At 41.7% G+C, this 22,379-nt stretch overlaps 1 protein-coding gene across 2 annotated transcripts in view; it reads right to left on the minus strand.

Annotated features, from left to right (window-relative positions):
* Positions 1 to 22,379, minus strand: part of ror1 (receptor tyrosine kinase-like orphan receptor 1) — a 152,763-nt gene that overhangs the window by 10,224 nt on the left and 120,160 nt on the right. For both annotated transcript variants that reach the window (XM_050055511.1, XM_050055509.1), the window contains 4 exons: positions 5,380 to 5,507; positions 3,146 to 3,463; positions 1,584 to 1,829; positions 926 to 1,140 (listed from right to left, as the gene is read on the minus strand). In XM_050055511.1, coding sequence (XP_049911468.1) covers positions 926 to 1,140; positions 1,584 to 1,829; positions 3,146 to 3,463; positions 5,380 to 5,507 — 907 coding nt within the window. The remainder of the gene's footprint in view (positions 1 to 925; positions 1,141 to 1,583; positions 1,830 to 3,145; positions 3,464 to 5,379; positions 5,508 to 22,379) is intronic.

Consider the following 22,379-nt stretch of genomic DNA (forward strand, 5'->3'; position numbering starts at 1 on the left):
GAGTGTGCAACCTTGGAAGAAATACGATACAGATCCTTGTGTGAGCTACGTGTTGGCTGGCAGAGCAGCGGCTCGATGATCTACATTACAAAGAGGTGCTGTGACAGAGGGAGGGGAGGAAGGAGAGAGCGAAGGAGGTGGAAGGGATGGAGGGAGAGACAGAAGAAGAGCAACAAAGGGAGATGGATTAAGTGAGACGGAGAGATGTGGAAAGAGAGACAGTGGGAGAGAAATAAACAGAGAGGAAAAGAGCTGCAGTCGAACATTCCTGGACCTGCTGAGCACAGATGATAGAGATCTGAAGCTCCGCCTCAGACAGGTCATCCCTCCTCCCCACCGCACACACACACACACACTGAAGCCAGTAACCCCAGCATGCTGCGACGCATCCCAGTTGACACACAGAGGAGCTGTGCCAGCGTTTTGACTCCTGACTCAGTCTGCTCTCATGGCTTAAAAAGACAAACACAGCAACAGAGCACTGATCTAGATCCAACACAGGAGAGTCCAGAATTTGTGAGTGTGTTTTTAGCAGGACTAAAGCAGTGAGATGGCAGGAAGTTTATACTTTCGATATGTTTATCCTGTTTTGTATTTATACATGGCAAACAGTACATGGTCCAATAACAACTGAACAACCCTCATAATCAACTCCTTCCTCCTGAGTTCTTTTTGACTCGCTGTCAGTCTCCAGAATTTGATTCATGGATCCGTATAGCACTGATGATGCAGGATGACATCATGAAATCTGTCCAGTCAGTGAGTCCATCAGACTTGACTTGTACGTGCTCATGCTATTTTTTAAATTTTCCATAGGATATGGAAGTCTGTGTGTTTAATTTTACTCTAATTTTATTCCTTGTGCAAACACGGACCTAGAGAAAACACCACACCACCGCAGTGTCATGTGCTGTGACTGATCTACCTTCGGCTTGTACGCAGTTGTGAGCATGGACATCTCAACGTTTTGTCCCCGGACTGGTTTGGGCTGGCGAGGGGCAGGAGGTCTGGGGGACTTCTGGTTGTTGCGGCACACACAAATGAAGAAGAAGAGCAAGGCGATGGCCAATGGGATCGCCACGCTGGGAACCAGGATGTACAAGATCTCCATGTTGCTGCCGCCAGACTTGTCTTTATGGTCTGTGGGATGGATGGAGCGAGAGGAATAATGTCAGACAGGCTATATACTGTAGTTCATTATATGACTGCAACAATTTTGATAAATCAATTCATTATTTGGACTGCTGATAAAAAAACAAATAAGAAATCTATGTCATGGGGTTTTAGGAGATAGCGATGGTCATGTTTCACTATTTTTCTAAAGTTTTCTATCCAAAAAAATAATAGTTAATCACAAAAATAATTATAAGTTGCAGCCCTGTGGTATACTGATAATAACTGAATGACAGAATAAGAATGATCATTTAAAAGTGTAAATTATCACCAGATACTGTCAAAACACACTTTGGAAATTAAGAAAAACAGTGTGAGATTTTGCATAACGGGACATTTGGACAACAGATGAAGGCGATCATAAAATATGAATCTCATTAGCACATACACAACACATTCTAGTCTCTTACCACAGACGGGTATGTCACACAGCTCCATGCGGACCCCCTCATCCAGCGTGAAGCACCATGGGGCCTCGAGCTTGTTCCCAGGATTACGGCAGTACGAGTGCCCTCCGTTCAGCTCTGGGTAGCGGACGGCCAGGTAGGTGTGGCTGTGAGGATACTGGGAGTTCCACGGCTGACACTGGCGGCCTGATTTAGTCATGCTGACTGTCCCTCTGTAGTCTGCCCCGCTGTTGTTGTAACACTTGTGATCTGGAGGAGAGGAAGGCATCATTAGTTTGGCTAGTATGCTATTATTATTATTAGGCTTGCACTTTCCTTCTTTCTTTAGAGTAGGCGGTAATGGATGGAGCTTAACATATAATTCACAGGGTCAGATATGCAAAGTATTTCTCTGTTGATCTGCTGGTAAGGGTTAGGACTGACAGTCTACAGAGAATTTTTTTTTTTTTTTTTACCAATTACATACAACAAAACTTTCACAAGAATGTCCTTCACAGACTCCATGTGGGCCAGCTGCTCAGCAGGCCTCTGCTTGCCAAGTCCTAATCAACCTCCCGCAAGCCAACCTTAAATTTCTTTCCTTTAAGTCATCACCGTTTGCTTTCATGCACACACTTTATGTTAGACTACATCCTAGACACCAATAAAAAGCTGACTGCTAGTCATTCTCCTAACAGTTTGGGTTTTAATGTTGACATATTTTTTACAACTAAACATATCTAATTTACAATTTCTCAAAGTGTACAACTCCTTTTTTGATAGTTAGCTGTTTTTTTCTATTCATTGATATAAACTGTGAAAATCAACTTTAAAAGATGAAACTATAATTATTTTGAGTAAAACAAACTTGCTTGAGATAGATAATCTGTTAAAGGGAACATTTAGTCTCCTCTGTGTGTTAAGATGTTAAATATACATTTTTTTGATGGCTTTCAAAAATCTTTACAACTATTTTGACAGAATATCAAATTCAGCAATAATTTAAAAATGAATAAATAAATAATATGAAGGTTGTGAAAGGGTCAGTGTGAATTTTAGCATCAGAATATTCTTTTTTTCTGCAGGCAATTCTGGAGTTTGGCTAAAGCTGCAGTGTTAGTTGATTCAAAAGAAAGTATTTGACTGTTTTGATAATCAATTAATTATTTGGCTCATTTTTCAAGCAAAAATGCTAAACATTAGCTGGTTCCAGTTATCAAACATGCAGATGCACTGATTTTCTTTCTCATGCATGACAGTAAAATAAACATCCTGGGGTTTTGGACAGTTTGTTGGACAAAACGAGGAATCTGAATGCGTCACTTTGTGCTCTGGGAAGTGGTGATGGATGTGTTTTTCACTACTTTTTGACATTTAATAGACTAAATAATTCTCAAATTACCAAAAAATAATCTGCACACCACAATTTGCCAATAGAGTTGGTTGTAATATCAGAGCATACCTGGGTGAACCAATAAGCAATGTTAGAATAGAAGCCACAGAGATGCCTCTCCTCATACAGTAATAATAATAAGCTCTATTAGCAGTGATAATAATAATGCAGTCAGCAGTTGACCATGTCTTACTCTTGTTTATAGGCTCGGCCATGGGGATACCGATCCTCAGGCAGTTGGCAGCCTCGGGGCTGTCAGAGGCAGCCAGGTCCTCACAGTTGGGCAGCTTCAGTCTCTTCAAGATGATGGGGTTGGAGCGGGCGATGATGTACTCTGTCTTACACAAGTCGTTCTCCAGGATCTCACACTCATCCTTACACAGGTCCCGAGGTTTGTCGGTCCCAGAGCTGCGGTCACACGTCGGGAAGGCAAAGTGGCAGAGAGAAGGGATGGCAAACTGGGAGCAACGGTCGGACAAATGGTTGGATGTCCCGATCATGGTGAAGGCCGCTGGAAAGAGGAGAGATGAAAGTGCTGTTTACTCTTTCCAAAGTTCATCAAAAATACTTGACGAGAGGAATTTAAAAGTGATCCTTTGCTCTCTTTATAGCTAACTTTTGAGCATCTAAACACATGAAGGATCAAAGCGGGAGACTGACAATGAAAACTGCAGCTGTAAATGTATGATTCATAGTCATGCTGTACGGTTATTGCAAACATATGCTTTTCTGTGCTTGTGATTATCAGTAAAGCAGCTCTGTGGGGGGTGAAGGAGAAGACAAGCCATTAAAATGTGGATAACTTAAGCTGGCTGTTATCCAAATGCTCTGACAGCAAATGTTGCTCCAGTAAAATGAAGATCAGTGAAAGTGATATTAAAAACCAAGATGGGTGAATAGCTACTGAATGTGGATGTTCTGGGTATGAAATGTATGATTTACAGTCCGACTTTAGGCTTATTACGACCGTGTCGCATCATAAATCTTAATTATCACTCGTCCTTGATGTTTCAGATTAGACTCTGAGTTCGGGGCCTCTTTGTCCCTGAACTGTTCAGGGGAGATGCTGACAGCTGCACGGATGTAATCAATAACACACACATTAAACTGACCTCTGAGGACATGTGCATGCAAACACACAAAACAAAAGCACAGAAGCAGAGATGCAGACTTGTACGAAACAGTATGTGGGCCATTTGTGCTCCATACAGAGCGGTGACCCTGCTGAACTTCCTTTAAACTCAATAAGTGACGTCCTGTTTTCTTCCGACAGCACACAGTATTAATTAAAGTTCACGATCTAAGCAGTTTTCATTCATAGACGGTTTGCATTGATGTAGTGTATGAGGAGAAGGCAGTTTTACAAAGATGCTCTATCAGCTCTGGTTGCTGGAGACATACAGTGTGAGAGCAGGGTTTGGATAGTCAAGAATTGCTAAATGATGGTTGAACTACTGAACTCACTGGATAAAAGCAAGCTGTCAGCTTTCCTCTGGCCGTCAGCCACAAGAGAGGAACAACTAGTTTGTCATAAACAGTGTGAGGCTTTGCTGATCTGGCAGCATTCAACTAAGGTGCATATATTTGTAACAGGATGTTTAAACTTAAAGGGATAGTTCAGATTTTTTGAAGTGGGGTTACATGGGATACTTATCCATTGATAGTGTATTACATACAGTAGATGTCAGTCAACACGCCCCCAGTCTGGAGAAGCAGGCTGGAGTCCTACATGAAAGCTAAGCAATCTGCTGCAGTGGATGGGGGCAGCAACAAAACTCATCTTAGCCTTCTAAAGAAAATCCCACCTTAAAAAAAACTACATCAGCTGAGGTGTACTCTATATTTAGAATATTTTCACTGCTTTACTTTAAGGTCAGATAGTGAATTCCAACAGGAAAATTAAGCTTTTATATCTCTCTCTTTACGATGTCTGATGAAAAAGGTTAAGCAGTAAAAATACTCTCAATATATCACACATTCAAACTGTTTTTAACTTTTTTAGATGGCATTTTTTTTAGGTGGCTAAAATATGTTTTGTTGCTGACCCCATCCACAGCAGTACATTGCTTTGCTTCTGTGTCTGACTCCAGCCTGCCTCTCCAAGCTGAAGGCGTGTCGACAAACATCCACTGCATGTAATACACTGACTATGGATAAGTACCCCATACAACCCCATTCCAAAGAAATCCAAACTACCTCTTTAAAGTGAATCGTCACCAGAAGCTTAAGAAAAAGCACATTTAAACACAATCTGTTTAGACTAGTTGAAATTGCACAAAAACTCTCAAGAAAAACCAAAGTGCTGCAGGCATAAAATGCATGTTATGAATGAATGCAACCTACTGTAAAAGTAGAGGTATATTTAGACCTTTCTTGAGATTCTTAAGTACGAGCAAAACTAATTTCTTTCTTTGCAGACAATCTCACCTGTGATCTGGGTCTCGATCTCGCCCTGCATCTGCAGCGAGTCGACGAAGATGCTGCGGTTACCGATGAAGCGGGCGCAGGCTATGCCTCTGTACGGCTGGCAGAATCCCTCTTCATCAAAATCGTCCCTGACACATAGAAACAACAACAGAGGACAGATGGGAGAGAAATTTAAGGTTAGTTACAGATATCTCAGTTAAAACACACTTTTGCAACTGGAAGAGCAAGAAAAAAAATATGTGCATTATGCTAAAAACTTCCCACACTAATTGTATACATTGAAGCATAATACCCATATTTTTGTATTTTTTATATACTTTACATACTAGAATTAAAGGTATACTATGCAGGATTGACGGTTGCTGTTTGTTAACTTACAAGCGAAAGTAAAAGCCACCCCGAGATTCACTCTCATTACATTTGGCGTTTTGCCTTGCTATGTTTCCTTTTTTTTCTTCTTTTTTTTTCTCTGCACTGTGTTGCTTGGATGCCTCTTGCTCACAGTCTGGCACCTGGTTGCTTCCTTTTCCTAAGGGCTGACTTCACCTGAGCACTATGGGGGTGCACGGCCATAAACTTCCCAAACACAGAAAGGCAGAGGACAGAGTCTCTGCAGAGAAATACACCACCAAACACTTCTAGTGAGGATTGAGGTGGATTACTTCTGAAAGAGTCTAAACATTGTTCTTAGGGATATCCTGCAAAGTATACTGCATCTTAAAGCATTGTAGCACAATGCATATTTTTTACACACTTCTTACTTTTACTTTCTTCTTACTCTCTGTGCGATATATCAGAGTGAATGTAACGTATCACAATTTCCCCCTGGGGATCAATAAAGTATTTCTGATCTGATGACTTCGGCAGACAGAGTTACAGATGCCCAAGTGTGCTGCAATACATGGAATTTCCACTAGAGGGCAGTCTTTGTTTGAATATTAGACAAAACCAATGAGTTGCACCTCAGTGGAAGGAAGGAGCCGTTTCTTGTTGCTAATCCTAAACCCAGAAAGAGGGCTCCCTTTGCTTGGCTAAAGATAAATTATACTCAAGTCAAAGGCACAGATCTGAAACACACACATATACACACATCCCAATTCACAGCGCAGATGTAAACCGCATTAGGAATTAATGTTTGGCTGTTTGACTTTATTCCTGTTTATGGCAGAGAGATGTCATCATGAGCCCTAATCTGAAACACATGCAGAACGAAAGAGAGGGAGAAAGAGAAAGAGTTGATGATCACGCTTTCACAACTTCTACCTCCTTGGGTGACTCTTGCTACATACATTCCCTGTTCTTGCCTTTCTATTTAAATCCATTCATCTCCCTCCCTCTGTCGTGTTCTACACAAATCTCTCACCTCTCTCATTCCTTGTACATACACTCTCTCATACGTGTGCACACACACACACACACACAAACCACATGCTGAGCAGCAGGCGATTCGCTCAGTGTGAGATCACTGTGTCATGTGCTTTAAATTGTGCCATATGGGGACTTTAAGACCAGGCATAACCACAATATATAGGGGGTGTGCATGATGCCACTGCGCATGCACACACACACAAAACCAAGCAGAGAAGAACCATATTGTAGCTATTGGCTGATTGAAAGTACATCCTTGTACTTCAGACACTGCTGCTCGAGTAATGGCAAACAGAAGCTCTCCATTTGTTACTGACCACACTGTGAAATCTGGAAAATACTTAATACATTAAATTATAAAGTGGAGAGATGTCGTCTTCAGAGTAATGATAACACAAATAAACATTAATCTGGATTCTGACTTCTTAATATTATCGCTGTGATCTACATGCTTGTTCCGCTACTTTAGGCTAATTGAACAATACTCTACTTCATTTAAAAAGCTAATGTTTTGATCCCGTTTCATGAAAACACACCGCTTCGTTTCACTTGTGTTTAACTGTAAAACAAAACCTCTCGAGGTTTAACGCATCATTATCATCCAACCGTGTCAGGCTGCCTTCGTTGACGAGAGTCAGGTAGTTTACAAGGGATGTAACAGCGTGTGAATTACACTAATTACGCCTCTACAACTGCACTTAAAAGGCGTAAAGATGCAACTGAAAACAAGGTGACAATGACGCATGCACACACACACATAAATGAATGGACATCCATGTGGGCTCAAACACAAAACACACATAGTTACGCCAAGGGTGTGCAAGTTTGGTGTGTGTATGGGGGTCTTTAGGTTCTCTCTCTGAGGAGTGTTAAGTGACTACAGGGCCAAGGTCAGCTCTCTCCCTCTACCCCCGTCCATACAGATCTAAATGGGCTTTCCAGACGTGGACACACATGTACACACACACAGGACTACAGAGCAGTGGTCTGCATACTGCCGATTCCTTGGAGATACGGTAACATTACATTTACAGCTTAATACAGGTTTAAGCAGATTTTATCCTCGCGATATGTAATTTCCTACTAAAATGTGGAAATCGGTAATAATGAGTTCATGTTGCGGTGTGCCTGCAGACGGCTTAGCACCCCTTCATCAAGCCACAAGCTCACAAACTGCTACATCTTCAGATATTTTTCCTTTGGCAAAGCGCTTCATCTCTTTAGGTGAAAATCATGTCTGGCATTGGCACTGTAAGAGGAGAGTCTTGTCATAAAAAAGCTGCCACTGTGAAAACTACTTGAATGATTTGAGGGATTGATGATTGATCGGGCTGCAACTGGTCTGGATATAACGGAGCAGAGTATGAAAAGCCAGCTTGGAGCATGGGAGAAAACACACACACACACAGGATACAAAGTGAGGGCTGGAGTATGTCCAGGCGGCCGAGAGGTTAGTTTGGTTGTGCGTCACAAGGGGATGGCGGACACACACATCCACACTAACGTCAAGCCACACACAGACAAGTAAATGACAAGGGAGAGCAGACGATCCGCCACAATGCAGCCGGATCCCTGCAGGCAAATTACAACTCTGGCCAGTCAGAACGGCCTCAACCGAACCAGCTCAGCCCAAAGCACAAATCGGCCCTTGCTGCTTTCTTTATTTTAATTTCATTTCACTCAAGTCGACTTGGATTGAAAGCCGTGTCTGAGATGCATATTAAAGTGTCTGTATCCTGTCCAGTGCAGCAGAAATGACTTATGTCTAAAGAGAGAAATGGGTAGGAAAGACTCATCTACAATAACATAATCGCTGTGAGACATCTGAGGTTTTCCAAAAGTCTTACTTGAGTTTTGTTTTTGTGTATCCATTTGTTTCTGTGTGTCTGTGTGTGTAAGCTATCCCAGGCAGGGAGAGCCAAGTGCGGTTGCTATTTGTGTAAACAGTGGATGGCTGTTCAGGCCTTTTATTTTACACACCAACGCCACGGGCCCTCTGTGTAATGTTTTATAATAGTTAATTACAAGGAGAGGCTTTTCCCTCCGAGACCCGATATATAATCCAGATCTAAACAGAAAGGCGAGCCTCACCACAGAACTTAAACAAGGTATCAAGGACATTGATTCATTGTCCAATTACATTTTTTCCAACCTCATTATTTATTCGGAGAAGCGCTTGCTAAGCAGCAATGCTCTTTTTCCAGCACCACCCTGATTCACATCCATATGGTTGCATACGTTCACACCTGGGTGGTGCCAGGACAGTGAGAAGCAGACTGCTGGAGACACTTTGAATGCCAGCTGTTTTGGAAGTGATGAAAGAGATGTGAGCAAACAAGCCAGCAGAGAAAGTAAAATATAAATGGTTTAACGTCACTTTAAACTCCAATTTTCCTAATCTGATTATATCAAAGACAGTAAGAAAGACAAGTTACGCAGCATTTGAACTGGCAGCATCCACCCTACCAGAGACATTCATAACCAGAGGATCTACCAAATTTTCCCTTGACTCATGTGGGCGTTGATACGGAATATAAAAGCTCTGGATTAGCCCAAGGATCATAAAAATTAGATGATATGAAAATGAGAAATGAGAAGAGGTCAAATATATCTGCAAGGCAACAACGACATACTTAGAAAGCCTCAAACTCACACAACAAACGGCTGTATAAACACTAGTTTGTATATTATCTTATAATACTTATCATATAGACACATGCATGGGCACATAAAGGAGGCTAAGATGGTAAACTGATGAACCAGATACTGATGACAGGATGAAGCGGGCAGGTTTGTGTGTGTTTTGACTGCAACAATGAGACATAGAACATTTGAAGATAGATCTGTGTTAACTAACAGTGTTGTAGGACACGAGATCGGCCTTGGTCTTGAGAGCACTTTTTGAAGTTCTTGGTCTTGTCTCGGACTCAACCACATTTTTACTCTGTCTTGTCTTGTTGGACAAAGTGGAACTGGGATATTATTTCAAGACTGGTCAAGACCACAACTGCAGGGATATCACTAAATTGCTTGTGCAAGAAAGGAGTGTTTAATAAAGACGGTGAAGTTGATTTCAGCACCTTAGTGTTTGCGTGTGTTTGCTTATAGACAACATATTAAAATTCTCACACATAAAATTCACTTCTTCAATTCAATGCCTTTTGATTATTTATCAAGCTATTTCTCATTGTACGTGTATACATACACACATGGTAAATGGTAAATGGACCTGCACTTGTATAGCACCTTTCTAGTCATCCAACCACTCAAAGCTCTTTTTACACTATGAGTCACATTCACCCATTCACACACACATTCATACACTGGTGGAACAGCCATCTGGAGCAATTTGGGGTTCAGTATCTCTCTCAAGGATACTTCGACATGCAGACTGGGGGAGCCGGGGATCGAACCGCTAATCTTCCGATTGGTGGACAACTCGCTGGACGAGCCGCTCTACCTCCCACAGACACCCAGTAGGGCAATAAAAGAGGTGAACAAAGTGGAATCTTTTGTTTTTTGTGGGTGCGTTTACAGGAATGTGGATCGTTCAGATCAGTTTGGGAAGTGACTATGGTGTGCATGTTCCACATTTTATCATAAGTGTGTCATGTATTGTGGGAATCACACTGGTCTGGTCTTGGTTGCGACACGGTCTCAACCTTGCAAAGACTTGGTCTTATCATGGTCCGGATACACTCTGGTCTTGGTCATGACTTGGTCTCAGTTTAGGTGGTCTTGCCTACAACATTGTTAACTACTATGGTTTTACACACTATAGATAGAAACAGAGATGCATACACACACATACACTGGCTTAGAGACAAGAGCTAAGGTTTGACAGCTGCTGACAAATCTATCGTTACAGGAAAGGGAGAGTTTTGAGGGAAAGCTGAGGAGGTTGAATGTAAAACCCACAAAAATGGATGAATCACTCAGAGTCTCACTTAATCATCCTCAAGAAGAAGCTCACTTTGGCACTAAAGACAAAAAGACTGCATTCCTTCAAAACTCATAATCTATCAAAACGATGAGTCTCTCTTATGTTGCTGTCTCTGCAGGAACTGTTAATACTCCTCATTTCACGTCCATCCTTCCCTCCACCTCTCTCTGTCTCTGAACACGAGGTTCTCCACTGCAAAAATGACTATTTGAAGCACATTACCAACAGACTGCAACAATGAACCAAGTGCCACTCCACAATGCAAAAGCATCATCTCAGTGACAAAGGTGGTGATAAGTTGGTTTATGCCAAAGCATCCACAATTCTCTCCTTTGTTTCACTGTCAATGTGTGATCTATCCACACCCCATTGCTAGACTTGATACAAAATTTGAGGCATCATTGCTATACTGAAACCATCTCCTAAATATTCAAACTTTTTGCATTTTTAAAGTACCTTAAAATACCTCCAAAAACAACTTAAAAGGCGTGACACTACAACTGTAGCACATGCTCTGTGTATTCCAGAACAAACAAATTTAGGTCAAGATTTCATTGTTGGGTTTGTACTTTGCTTTATGTTTTAATTACAGAACAAATCTTTCGGCCCTCTGCATGTAAACTTGGGTATTTCTCATCAAGGAGCTGTGGGCTGGGATGACGGGTCTGTGTTGAGTTTTGGGGTTAAGGGGATGTGAAACTCAACGCTCTTTGTTGGAGGGGGGGGGGATACAGAAAGGATGGGACTTTAAGGGTGAGGAGGCAAGGGGCGGATCCCGATGACATTTTAGATTTCAGGGTTTCGTTTGCAGGAGCTGCTGTGGGTGCTGAGTGAAGAGGAGATGAGCTGCCGGCAAGATGAGGCCACAGCTGTTGGATCCTGATTGGGGATGCCCCTCAGCGTGTTAGATGTGTGTTTTGATGTTTGAAACTGTGCTGAGTTTTAAACAACAATGAGCTAAGAGACAATTTTTGGAGGTTTGAGGACTTACTCAATATTTAAATTAAAGGCAGTAGGTTATTTTTAAAAGGAACATGCTAGTGGTTTTGCAAGTTTTAGCTCCTAACCTAAAAATCTGATCTGATTTGACCTCTAAATCTGATTTAGAGGTTATGTGATTTGTAGTATCTTACCTAAAATGTGCATAAACACTGCCATAGTTCTTTAAAGTTGATTTGTAGTTTTATTCTAAGGTTATTTTAGGGCATTATTTTGCAGTGAATGTGTTCTTGAGCTCAGTGACTCACAGAGATACTGAACTGTTGTGCTGAGTATTTGTGAACATGTGTATGGTGTTAGATGGATTAGATGTGTGTGTGTGTGTGTGTGTGTGTGTGTGTGTGTGTGTGTGTGTGTTTGAAGGGAAGGTGTCCAACAAAACAAATCAAAGACACTTGTGGGTCTGGAAAAGAGCAGATGGACATGAGAGGATGAGAGGGAGAAAACAATAGACAATCGTGTGGTCGCCGTCCTCACGAGACTGTATTTCCTCCCTCGAAGTGAGTCTGCCACAGATCATAAAAAAAGACCATGAGAAAACAAAACCTGCTCAGCATTAGTCAGCCCACTTCCAATTACAAAAGGTACCACAGAATTTGTACTCAGCGAAACATAAATACAGCATGTTGCAAAAGTATTTTGTAGCTTTATCGGATGCAACGCTGGTGAAATGTACACTGATATTTTGCAACAACCAACAATAACTGTCGGGCAGTGATTTATAATGGAGTCCACTTCTAGACAATGTACCTTAATTATCATAGGAGAAGTGCATGCATGTGTGGTTGCAGCATGTAATGATCTCTCACTGACAGAGAGCCAAAATGGCCACCAGAGGCTGAGGTTGACTGGGGTCTGTGGCTGCCAGTGGCCTGTGACCGCACTGGGAATGAACAGTGAGGGAGGGCAACTAGGCACTGCATTAGGATACAATGGAGAAAGAACAAGTCCTCCTGGGTCCTCGTGTTACTACTGCTCACTGACTGCAACAATAGAGGCTTCTGTCAGAGAGAAGGACTGAGAGATTCAGAGTGGACCAAGAGAGGAAGGAAGCAAGAGGAGAAATAAGAGATGATGTGGAGAGAACATCATACGTGGATTTGAATGGGTAGGTTTTCTTATTGTTTTAAATCACTGACTTTTTTCAGTGTAGCAGCATCTTTAGTTATCAAATTACGTATTCTTGTTAGTTTTCCTTGTTCCTTGTGTTACGCCTTTTCCTTTGTCTATTCTGGTTGAAAAGAACACTATTAAAAAAATGCAAGGGGCTGTACTGATCTGTGGGTGTTGCTTTAGGTAATAATAAGAGAATGTAAGACTATCTAGGACAGTGGGTCCAGATTTCCTCTTAGACATTAGTTCAAGGTCAAGGCAGTTTAACACATAAAGCGTCATACTTGTGTTTGGCCATGCCGTTGAACTAGTAGCTGTCGGTTGGTCACCCACTCTAGAGCAGAAGACTGGCGAAAGGCAGGGTACACCCTGGACAGGTCGCCAGACTATCACAGGGCTGACACATAGAGACAGACAACCATTCACGCGCACATTCACCACAGTCACCAATTAACCTAACCTGCAGTTCTTTGGACTGTGGGAGGAAGCCGGAGTACCCAGAGAAAATCCATGCTGTTACGGGGAGAACATGCAGACTCCACCCTGGGTTCGAAACAGGAACCCTCTTGCTGTGAAGCAACCATGCTAACCACTGTACCACTGATTGAATTTAGCTTGTGACATCAGGTGACCAAAATTCGAAGTCAGGGCGTCAAATGCCAATGTCAATTTGACGTAGAACACTGACAACAGATGATATCTGATATTTTGTTGGTTTTAAGTTGTGTCGTTGAGTAGCCAAGATCCAACATCTTCTAAACATCTCATGCCAACGTCATCTTGATGTAAAATAATGACATTTAGTTGTAATTATGGAGAATAAAACCCAATGTATGCAAACGGTCATAATGTTTATATCCACACAATATGAAATTATAACACTGTAAGACATTTTAATTACCTTCAACACAATTGTCAAAGAATCTAGTGTCATATTGACGTCAGAAGCCAGCTGGGCAGTTTAGGTGATACATGCATTAGTCTGAAGGCTTACTGGGTGCCAAAACACCCCATAACCTCATGCTAAATATACAGTTCTTATATTTATTTCGAACAAGAAATTGTTTCTGCATTACTGTGAGTCTGAGGAAATTTTAGAAAAGACATAGCAGGCACGGTTCAGTCCGAACAGTAGATGCTAAAGCTTTTATGACTCTGCCCATGGTTGAAATACTCCTGATTTGAGACGGAAAGTAAATATATGTTTATATATGTTGGCATTTCACTAAGTGTAACTTGAATGCCTATCTTAAACAGTCCATAAAATGCCTCCCAGAAATAGATGTTGGTGCTGCTCTCTGCTGAAGTATTTGTTGTCAGGCCCGGCCTTTCATGACTGCGGATGATACTAAAGAGTTTTAATAACAGGGTTAACACATACATGGTGATTTGACACGCAGGAAAAGACCCTACATCAATGCCGTCACTCCTCACAACGCTCCTGACCCGGTGACATCACTTCCCCAGAGGACTGTAGGGTATCAGCGGCGGGGGTGGGGGTGGGGGGGGGCGATTGGGGTGTGAGGGTGTCAGTTAGCAGGATAGAGGGGAAATGTGTCTCCTAAAACCTAACACAAACCCAGTGGTGTTTAGACAGACACGTACACACACAAACAAACGGAGCACAGGGGTTACACAGTGAAATCCATTACTAGAGGTGAGTGCGAGGAGGAGGAGGGTGGGAAGATTGTGTTTGACTAATCACTGACCCACTGGGTGTAGAGATCCCTGGGAAGAAATAACAGTTAAAGAATGTCGAGGAAAGCATAAGAAACAGTAAAGGAAATGTAAAAATATGGGATACAGAGGAGAGACAGTTAAATTAAGTCAGAGAGAAAAATTGGGAGGAAGAGAGATTGAGAGATAATTGGGGAAAGGAAGGCTGAGGACTGGAAACAGTTATGAGCTCTAGGCATTACGTTCGACTGCTGTTGAACAATGTAGTATGTGTGTGTGTGTTATCCAAAACATTGTTATCCCCCAAACGTCTTCTATTTTTCTTTTGTTGCTATTATTGAATTTACACCCGACAACTTGTATTAATCAAGTCCATCATGCCTCAATCAGGAGGGTCCGACAGGATATGAAGCATGCTTTGATTTTTAGCGCTGACAAAGGAATATTACAAATATAGCGGTTTCGCGATCTATTTTTATAAAACTTTTTTCCTCCCTTGAGCATTATTACTAACTCCATGCTTGTTTTCCATTTTTCTTGTGGCTGTAAAAATTCCTGCCTTTAGTTTTTCTTATTAGCATTCCTTGAATTGACTCCAGGCTGAAACATCCGTGTGGAAATAATAATAACAGGAAAAGCAAAGAAAGCACCAAAGAAAGAACATGGGAGAGAGATAGCCAAGAGCGAAGCTACTTCTGTGATTTAGACAGCATGTAACCCCCTCCTCTACACACACACACTTTTCCTGGATGATTTACGACAGCTCATTGCCTAGATCACAGATCCCAATCTGAACACACAAAGGCAGACACTTAAAACAGACAGGAGGACACATGTTTTGGCTGACTGGCTACTGACAGTGCTCAAGGAACAAGAACGCACACGTTTAAACACAAGCGTGGCTTCCTGAGGAAAGTGGAATAATCCTTGATGAGAGCCATTAAGAGTCACTAAAGGCATTCATTGTGGGGAAGGAAAACACTGTCGCATGGTGGAGCCCATAAATAATCCCTCTTTACACACTCTGCCATCAAAGGTGTTGGTAGGACACACAGAACAAACAAAAAGGGCTTAAGTCTGGTTACAGGATACCCAGCTCAGTACATTCACGCAAAGCTGTAAAATAAAGACGATGACAACATGCTTATATGTCTTTGTCCAATGTATCAATGTTCAGTTATGTCAAATTATCAGTGGAAAATATGAGATTTTTGGATACTCTCACAGCGGTCATGAATTCATCCACTGACAGTAGCCCCATTATATCAGAATCCAATGCAGCTGCAAGACTTACTGATGACTTATACACTAGCTAGTCTCTGCTCACATAAAACCCACATCCAATATTCAGAGAATTCATGTTGTCTGATGTTTCGGGGGATTTTTGGGAAAATAAGTAAAGACGCTGCTTGATAAAGCTCAAACAGATGAGCCAAGCTGAAGGAATGTGGGCACAACACAAAGGTAAGTGAAAGCACTTCATCACAAAATGCCTCTATGGTGGGACACACTAAAGAGTCCTAGAGACAATATGGCTCCAGATCTTCCAATAAAAGATAATATACAGGCTCCTGCACTCTTAAAATACAAAGGGGCCTAACCAGCACATTATTCAGTTGGAACAAGGGCCTGACATGCACTCTCAGAGTTGTCACCAATATTTACAACACAGCCCGTAAGTATGTGTTTATGTGATATCCGCTTGTCTGTGTGTTCGTGAACTTCCTGCCTAGAGTCATCTCAGAGTGGAAAAACTGCTGCAAATTGATCGAGGGAAGAGAAAGGAAACAAAGAAGAGGGATGGCGATGCAAACTATAAAAAAATATGCTGTCATCGTTACATCAGCCTGGTGAAGTGTTTGATTGAAGACGGATCATTGGCTGACAAAAAACCTCGTCTTGTTTGAGTTTTTGATGTTCTTGTGCTACACACTTTTGTAACTTGTCAATTTAGTCTGAAGCTTGAAGCACTTTCTCCTGTAAAAGTGGAGGGAAAGTAAAAAAAAAATTCAACATTAACACACGCAAACCACCTCCCTTTTCACGCACTCTGTCTCCATCATTTGATCTGTCCTCTGGCTGCCCGACTAAGACAGCCCACCCACATGCTGGCCTTGAGGGACCAATCCAGGTTACACCGACAGCTGATATTTTTGCATATGAAAATTATTTTATCTTCAGAAAAAATATGTCTGGGAGCAGAAAAAAGGAGTGAATGCAGGCATCTAGAATGCCTCAATGAAATCTGCTCTCATTGACAAGCTTTTTTTTCTGACTGTTGACAGCCTGAGACTGTTCGTACTGAACCTCTCCCTGTCCACACAGTTCATTTTCAGGGCACTGTAAGACAATTTGGGCTTTATTCCACAGACAATATTAGATTTGTCGCAAAGGGAAATGACAAGCAACAAAGTTCATGACCCTGTTAACACCAATAACATTGTACAGTATGATAAGGTCCCGAGGATGCCTCCACATAGAAGTTTATCTGTAAATATGGGATTTAACAGATCAGGAGTAGACTGCTGCAGGTGGGGTTGGGGGTGGGGAAAACCATAAGGTATACCGCAAAACTTCAATTAATAGCCTGGGCTATTATTTGCTTAATCACTGAAATCAACAGGCCTATTTTTGGGACAGGCGTCTATATGAGACAGGCCTTTAATTACTTTCACACAAATCTGTTGCTCAGTAAAGATGGGAAATACAATCAAATTGTTTATTTAAACCAGTATGAATATTATTGTATGGAATTAGGCTTCAGATGATATATCAATTTTGAATCATTAATTTGATCCGGCTCCAACGGACAGCACACCAGAGAGTGAGAGTTACAGTTAAGGATTACCTCATCCGGCATACCAACACAACATCACTTTATCCTGTTAAAACAATTCTCACAACTTGGATTAATGTTAATGAAAAACTCTTTTGATTCTCTTGATCTGAGGACCCTTATGGACTACAGGAATATGACTTGCAGGGTAATTGAGGAATGGACACATAATATGAGGTAGCCAACAACCCGTTTTTATACATCCAAAGAACTTCTAACTTCTTTAGTTTTGACTCCTGATTGACTATTATTTCAATTTTATTCATTTTTATGTTGCTGTGAGTCTGTTTATATGATAATATCAATGTTTATCCCAATTGTATTGCTTAATCTTTACAAGTAAGTATCACATCAGTCTTCATTTGACCAGACTAGAGTTTTGAACTTGAAATCCAAATGTCTTGCTGGTAGGGATGCATTGATTGTGAAATTCTGGGCCGATACCAATGTTTATTTCCCCTTTTGTGCCAGGCAAACAAAGAAATTTTCATCATACCCTCCTGAGACTCGAACTGTTTTTTGGTATGCATTTTTAATTTCTCCTAGCTATTTGGGACCAATAGGACCCAATAAGTATAAAAAACTAAACATTGCCAACGATAATTGAGTCCCAATGTCCTCAAACGAGACAACAATAAAGTCCCAATATCTTCAAATGAGTACTTCCTAATTAACAGTGTCTTAGCTTGTTACTGTTGCTAAAAGTGGTCAAATGTGTTGCCCTATCAAACTACAAACATCATTAATCATAAATAGACAAGTTTCAAACATAAAATGTGATCGGGTTTTGGACCTTATCAACTTTCATGTTGGGATCGGCTCTTTTGCTCTTACTACCACTACATGGCACAAAAAAGCGTCTACAAACGAAGACTAGTAGAATGAAGTATAAGGTCAAGTAAACCCAAAATGTGATGTCCTCAGATGAGGGTGTCAGGAGGACATAAACATAACGGAACTATTTTAAAGTCATCCAGTCCTTCATTACACTACCTCTAAGCACAAATTAAATTCATTGTGACCGTGTCCAGGTTAAGATCTCTGTTTGTCTCCGACACGTTTTCTATTATCCCAAGGATGATGGGACGCTGCTACTTTCGCGCCCTGCTTTTTAGCCTGGACAAAATTGATGCGACACAAAGGGAAAAACATCGGCCACTGCCATGGGTGAGCATCATCTCATTTGTTGATAGGCCAGTGGCAGTCAACAAGGCAAATATCAACCGATACCAATGTTCGGCCAATGAATCAGGGCATTCCTACCTGCTGATAAAATCTTTCTCTGAGGAAAAGGTGCAAGCTAAATTTAGATTACCGACTTGCTTTATGCTTTATCGCAACCCAACATGTCAGCTAGTCATACTGTATTTGTGTAATTTGGTAGGCCATTATCAACAGTCTCAACATCAAACTGAATTGATCCTTTTAAGCTCTACAAATTGTTAAATATCCCCTGGCTCAGACACGCAGGGTACAAAAGCCTCTATTTATACCTACGAACACACTAGGTACACTGTGCCTCCCTCGGTTTCTCTCACACTCTCCAACATCTCCACTACGAGCAAAGAAAGACCACTTTCTGTGCATACTTGTCTGCACGTATGTGTGTGTTCTTTTTCTATGCAGGAGTGTGTGTGTGTGTGTGTGTGTGTGTGTATGTGTGTTCATGGGAGGTTTAGGGCAAAGTTCAGGGAAACCCCACAAACCCCATCTAGGCCTTGTAACCCTCAGGGAGAAACGGTGATTCACAAAAACACACACACACACACACGCACACACTTTCTTACCAGACCTGACCTTGACCAGACCTGCTTACAGGATCACCAACAGACAGACACAAGGGATTCTGGGAAACAGGAAACAGGAAGTGGGCCCTGTCCAAGCTGAGTGTGAAAGCCTTGTTCATAATGAGTTGTGATGAAACTTGCCATGTGCGGTCAAGGGTGTAAAGACAGACTTACGCTCATACTAACGTCTAATAATGTAAATTGCTTTAATGGTTAAAGCTGGCTACACATCATTACAGTCCCCACATATATGTGTGTGTGTTCACATGTGTCTGCCTGTGTGTGTGTGTGCAGCCCCCAACCCGGGCAGCATTTAGCAGAGAGGCATCCAGGCTTGTGGAAGGGGGCTGCGGTGGGATCTCTGGTTTCAAACAACGCCAGCGCCCTGGGACCGGGCCATGTCAAAGGGCCTGTCCCCGATGAGCCATATTAGGGCCCTGATCCCCAATCAATCAGCACTGCGCTAAAAAGAATCCACAACAAGACGGCAATTAAGACCCACTGAGGGCTTAACTAAACACGTGTGAGAGATAGGGTTTGTAAGAGTAACTGCGTGTGCAGTTCTTTGTGTTTAATGTTGAACTGCGAGTGTGCATATGTGTGACTGCGTGTGGGTAAAATCTCTCTGAGACAGAAGGGGGAAAAAAAGCCCCTGTCTACTCCGGACGTGCAAAGGAACAGAGGACAGAGGTGAGCAAAGTCTCAGTAGGCCGTCTTTGTTTTTACTTGTGTATCAGTGAATGTAAAACATTGACAGAATGCCCTTTTTACCTTTTGCCAAGAAAGCTTAATCCATTTTCCATGTTTGGCAGTCAACAGGACTACTAGGCAGTTTGGGAATACTGCAACAGTTATTGCTCTTGGTTAAACTATGGGTTGAGAAAGCTCCATTGGTACAGAGCCTGTTGTTGGCAGGTCCGAATAGTGTCTGAGAGAGTTCCAGAGTGAAATACATGTTTTCTTTAACCGGATCCCAAATTGAAACAAGTTTAGCAAAACCCCCTGCGTTGGTCTGATGTGGAGTGCTGAAGTGGATCAGTATGTGGCAGAGGACTAGTGCATCCAAAAACTGAGTGGGCCTGTCATCCCCTCAGTCTGAATGGGTGCGATGCTTGTGGTGCGGAGCAAATCATCATCAATCCTGGCCAGCATCTGAGAACCACAGCAGTGTTGACACTGGCACTGAGGTGAGGAGAAGTGAAACCAAAATCCTAAGTTTCTCAATATGGCGCACACAAGTTCACAGACTGAGTTAAGTGTCTATTGTGACCAAGAACAACACATAGTGTAAAGGGCTGCCCCCTGGAAGTCGGACATTTCAATCATCAGTCGGAAAACCCCTTAGTCGACTGAGATTCTTTCAAGTTGGGCTTTTTTCTTTTCTTTTATGACAGTCATTATACAGTGTACTTCTGGGGACGCTTTGGTCCCCAGATATAGTTGCGGAGTTAGCATTCTTTGCTTTCACACTGCAGTTCAGTACAGGCAGCTGCAGACACAATTGCAGCTGCCCAGAGGAGAAGAAGCTTGGCCTGGTCAAGCTCCGAGATAACGTTTTGTTCTGCCTTCTTGTTGGTGAAGATTCTCAGTCATCCAGGTCATGGTAATCGTAAGTGCTATGTCGTAGGCAACTGGCTTGTTTACTATATTACGTACATGTCACACTGAATATCCCACTGAAATTGGGGTCAAACTGTCAAACTCTATATTGAAAAAAAAGCAGGAAATAGTTGTATCATTTTACTGAACAGCCAAATATGACTCAACTGACATGATTGTGAGTCAGGCACAATACTGAGGGCTGCATGGTGGCAGAATGAGAGGGGAGATATGTTTATAAGTGGTGTACCTGCATTTAAACATCCATATTGCTCTTGCTAAAGTGTTCTTGAGCAGGACATACAGCACTACATTAAACTTTTGTGCTTTATTCTAGATTCTATAGCGAAGGACACCCCAACACGATAGTGCAGTTTGCCATTTCGGATGTTATCAGTGTTAACGTTATGCATTTAAAACAACAGTTCAACATTTTAGTAAAATTAGGAAATACAAATTAGCTTTTTTGCTGAGAGTTAGGGTTAGGGGTTAGGGTTAGATATAGTTATATATAAAGATTGATGCCACACTCATAGCTGTATACTAAATATGAAGCTACAGTCATCAGACGGTTAGTTTAGCTTAGCTTAGCATAAAGACCGAAAACAGGTAGAATCAGCTAGCCTGGCTGCACCAAAAAGTAACTAAGTCTACAAGCACCTTAAAAGAAGCTGATTTACAGTTTTACGAAGACCATTCCTTGGTCGGGTGCAGTGACTTCTTGAAGTCTTAAGGAGCGATCACACCGAGATGAAACGCTAGAAACGTGACACTAGTAAAACCATTGTTTTCCTATGATATGGCGCATCTGACCGGTGTTCAAGCGTCTTTTTAGATGGGCGTTTTTCCGGCGTCTTTTTAGACGCTTCTTTTTAGACGCTGAAAAGTTAAAGTATTTTCATCTTTCTGAGTGTCAGATGCCAGTAGCTAGCGCGCATTGAATAAGTGCTTCCAGCGTTTCAAGCGTCTTTGAAGTGTCCGCGTCTCTAGTGTCTCATTTCTGTGTGATCGCCCCTTAACTGTCACTGTGAGGTTGCCAGGCAACCAGCAGCTTGTTGTTTTCACATTTCAGTTTTAGTACAGATTAAACAAACAATACAACTTGTTAATTAGTGACCTTCAGAGGTGCTGGTTGGGCAGATTCCAGAGAGGTTCACACAGAGAGGTTCACACAGAGTCATGCTCACTGTCTCCCTGTCTTTGTGCTAAGCTAAGAAAACTAGCTGTTGGCCATAGAGAGTAAGGATGAGCTGTGTAGTGTAAAAGTTTGTGTCCAAATCAAGTAACAAGGTTAAGATACATAAGTTGATTAAGAGACAAAGATCATATAATCATGTTTATGTACAAGGCACTATAAAACACCTTGATCTGCATCTGAATATGATAAAACATTGTTATACACCAGACTATGTAATCATATTGTATGAAGCACACATTCAAATGTTGTAATACACACACACATTCACATATTGTGTTCTGGTATCACTTCGTATAAGAGCACTGAGGACTGTATAATGAAAGTCCCCAAAATTCACATGTTTTTTAAAAATAGAGCGAAAGCAAAACCAGACATAAGGGTAGAAGATTTGGGAAATTCCAGGCTGCATTACACCATTAAAAACGGGCCCAATCAGAATTGGACACAAAGAAAAGTTTACCACCAATAGAATTGGACTTG

This window comes from Epinephelus moara, chromosome 10 (assembly GCF_006386435.1).
Source record: "Epinephelus moara isolate mb chromosome 10, YSFRI_EMoa_1.0, whole genome shotgun sequence".
NCBI classification, from domain to species: Eukaryota; Metazoa; Chordata; class Actinopteri; order Perciformes; family Serranidae; genus Epinephelus; species Epinephelus moara.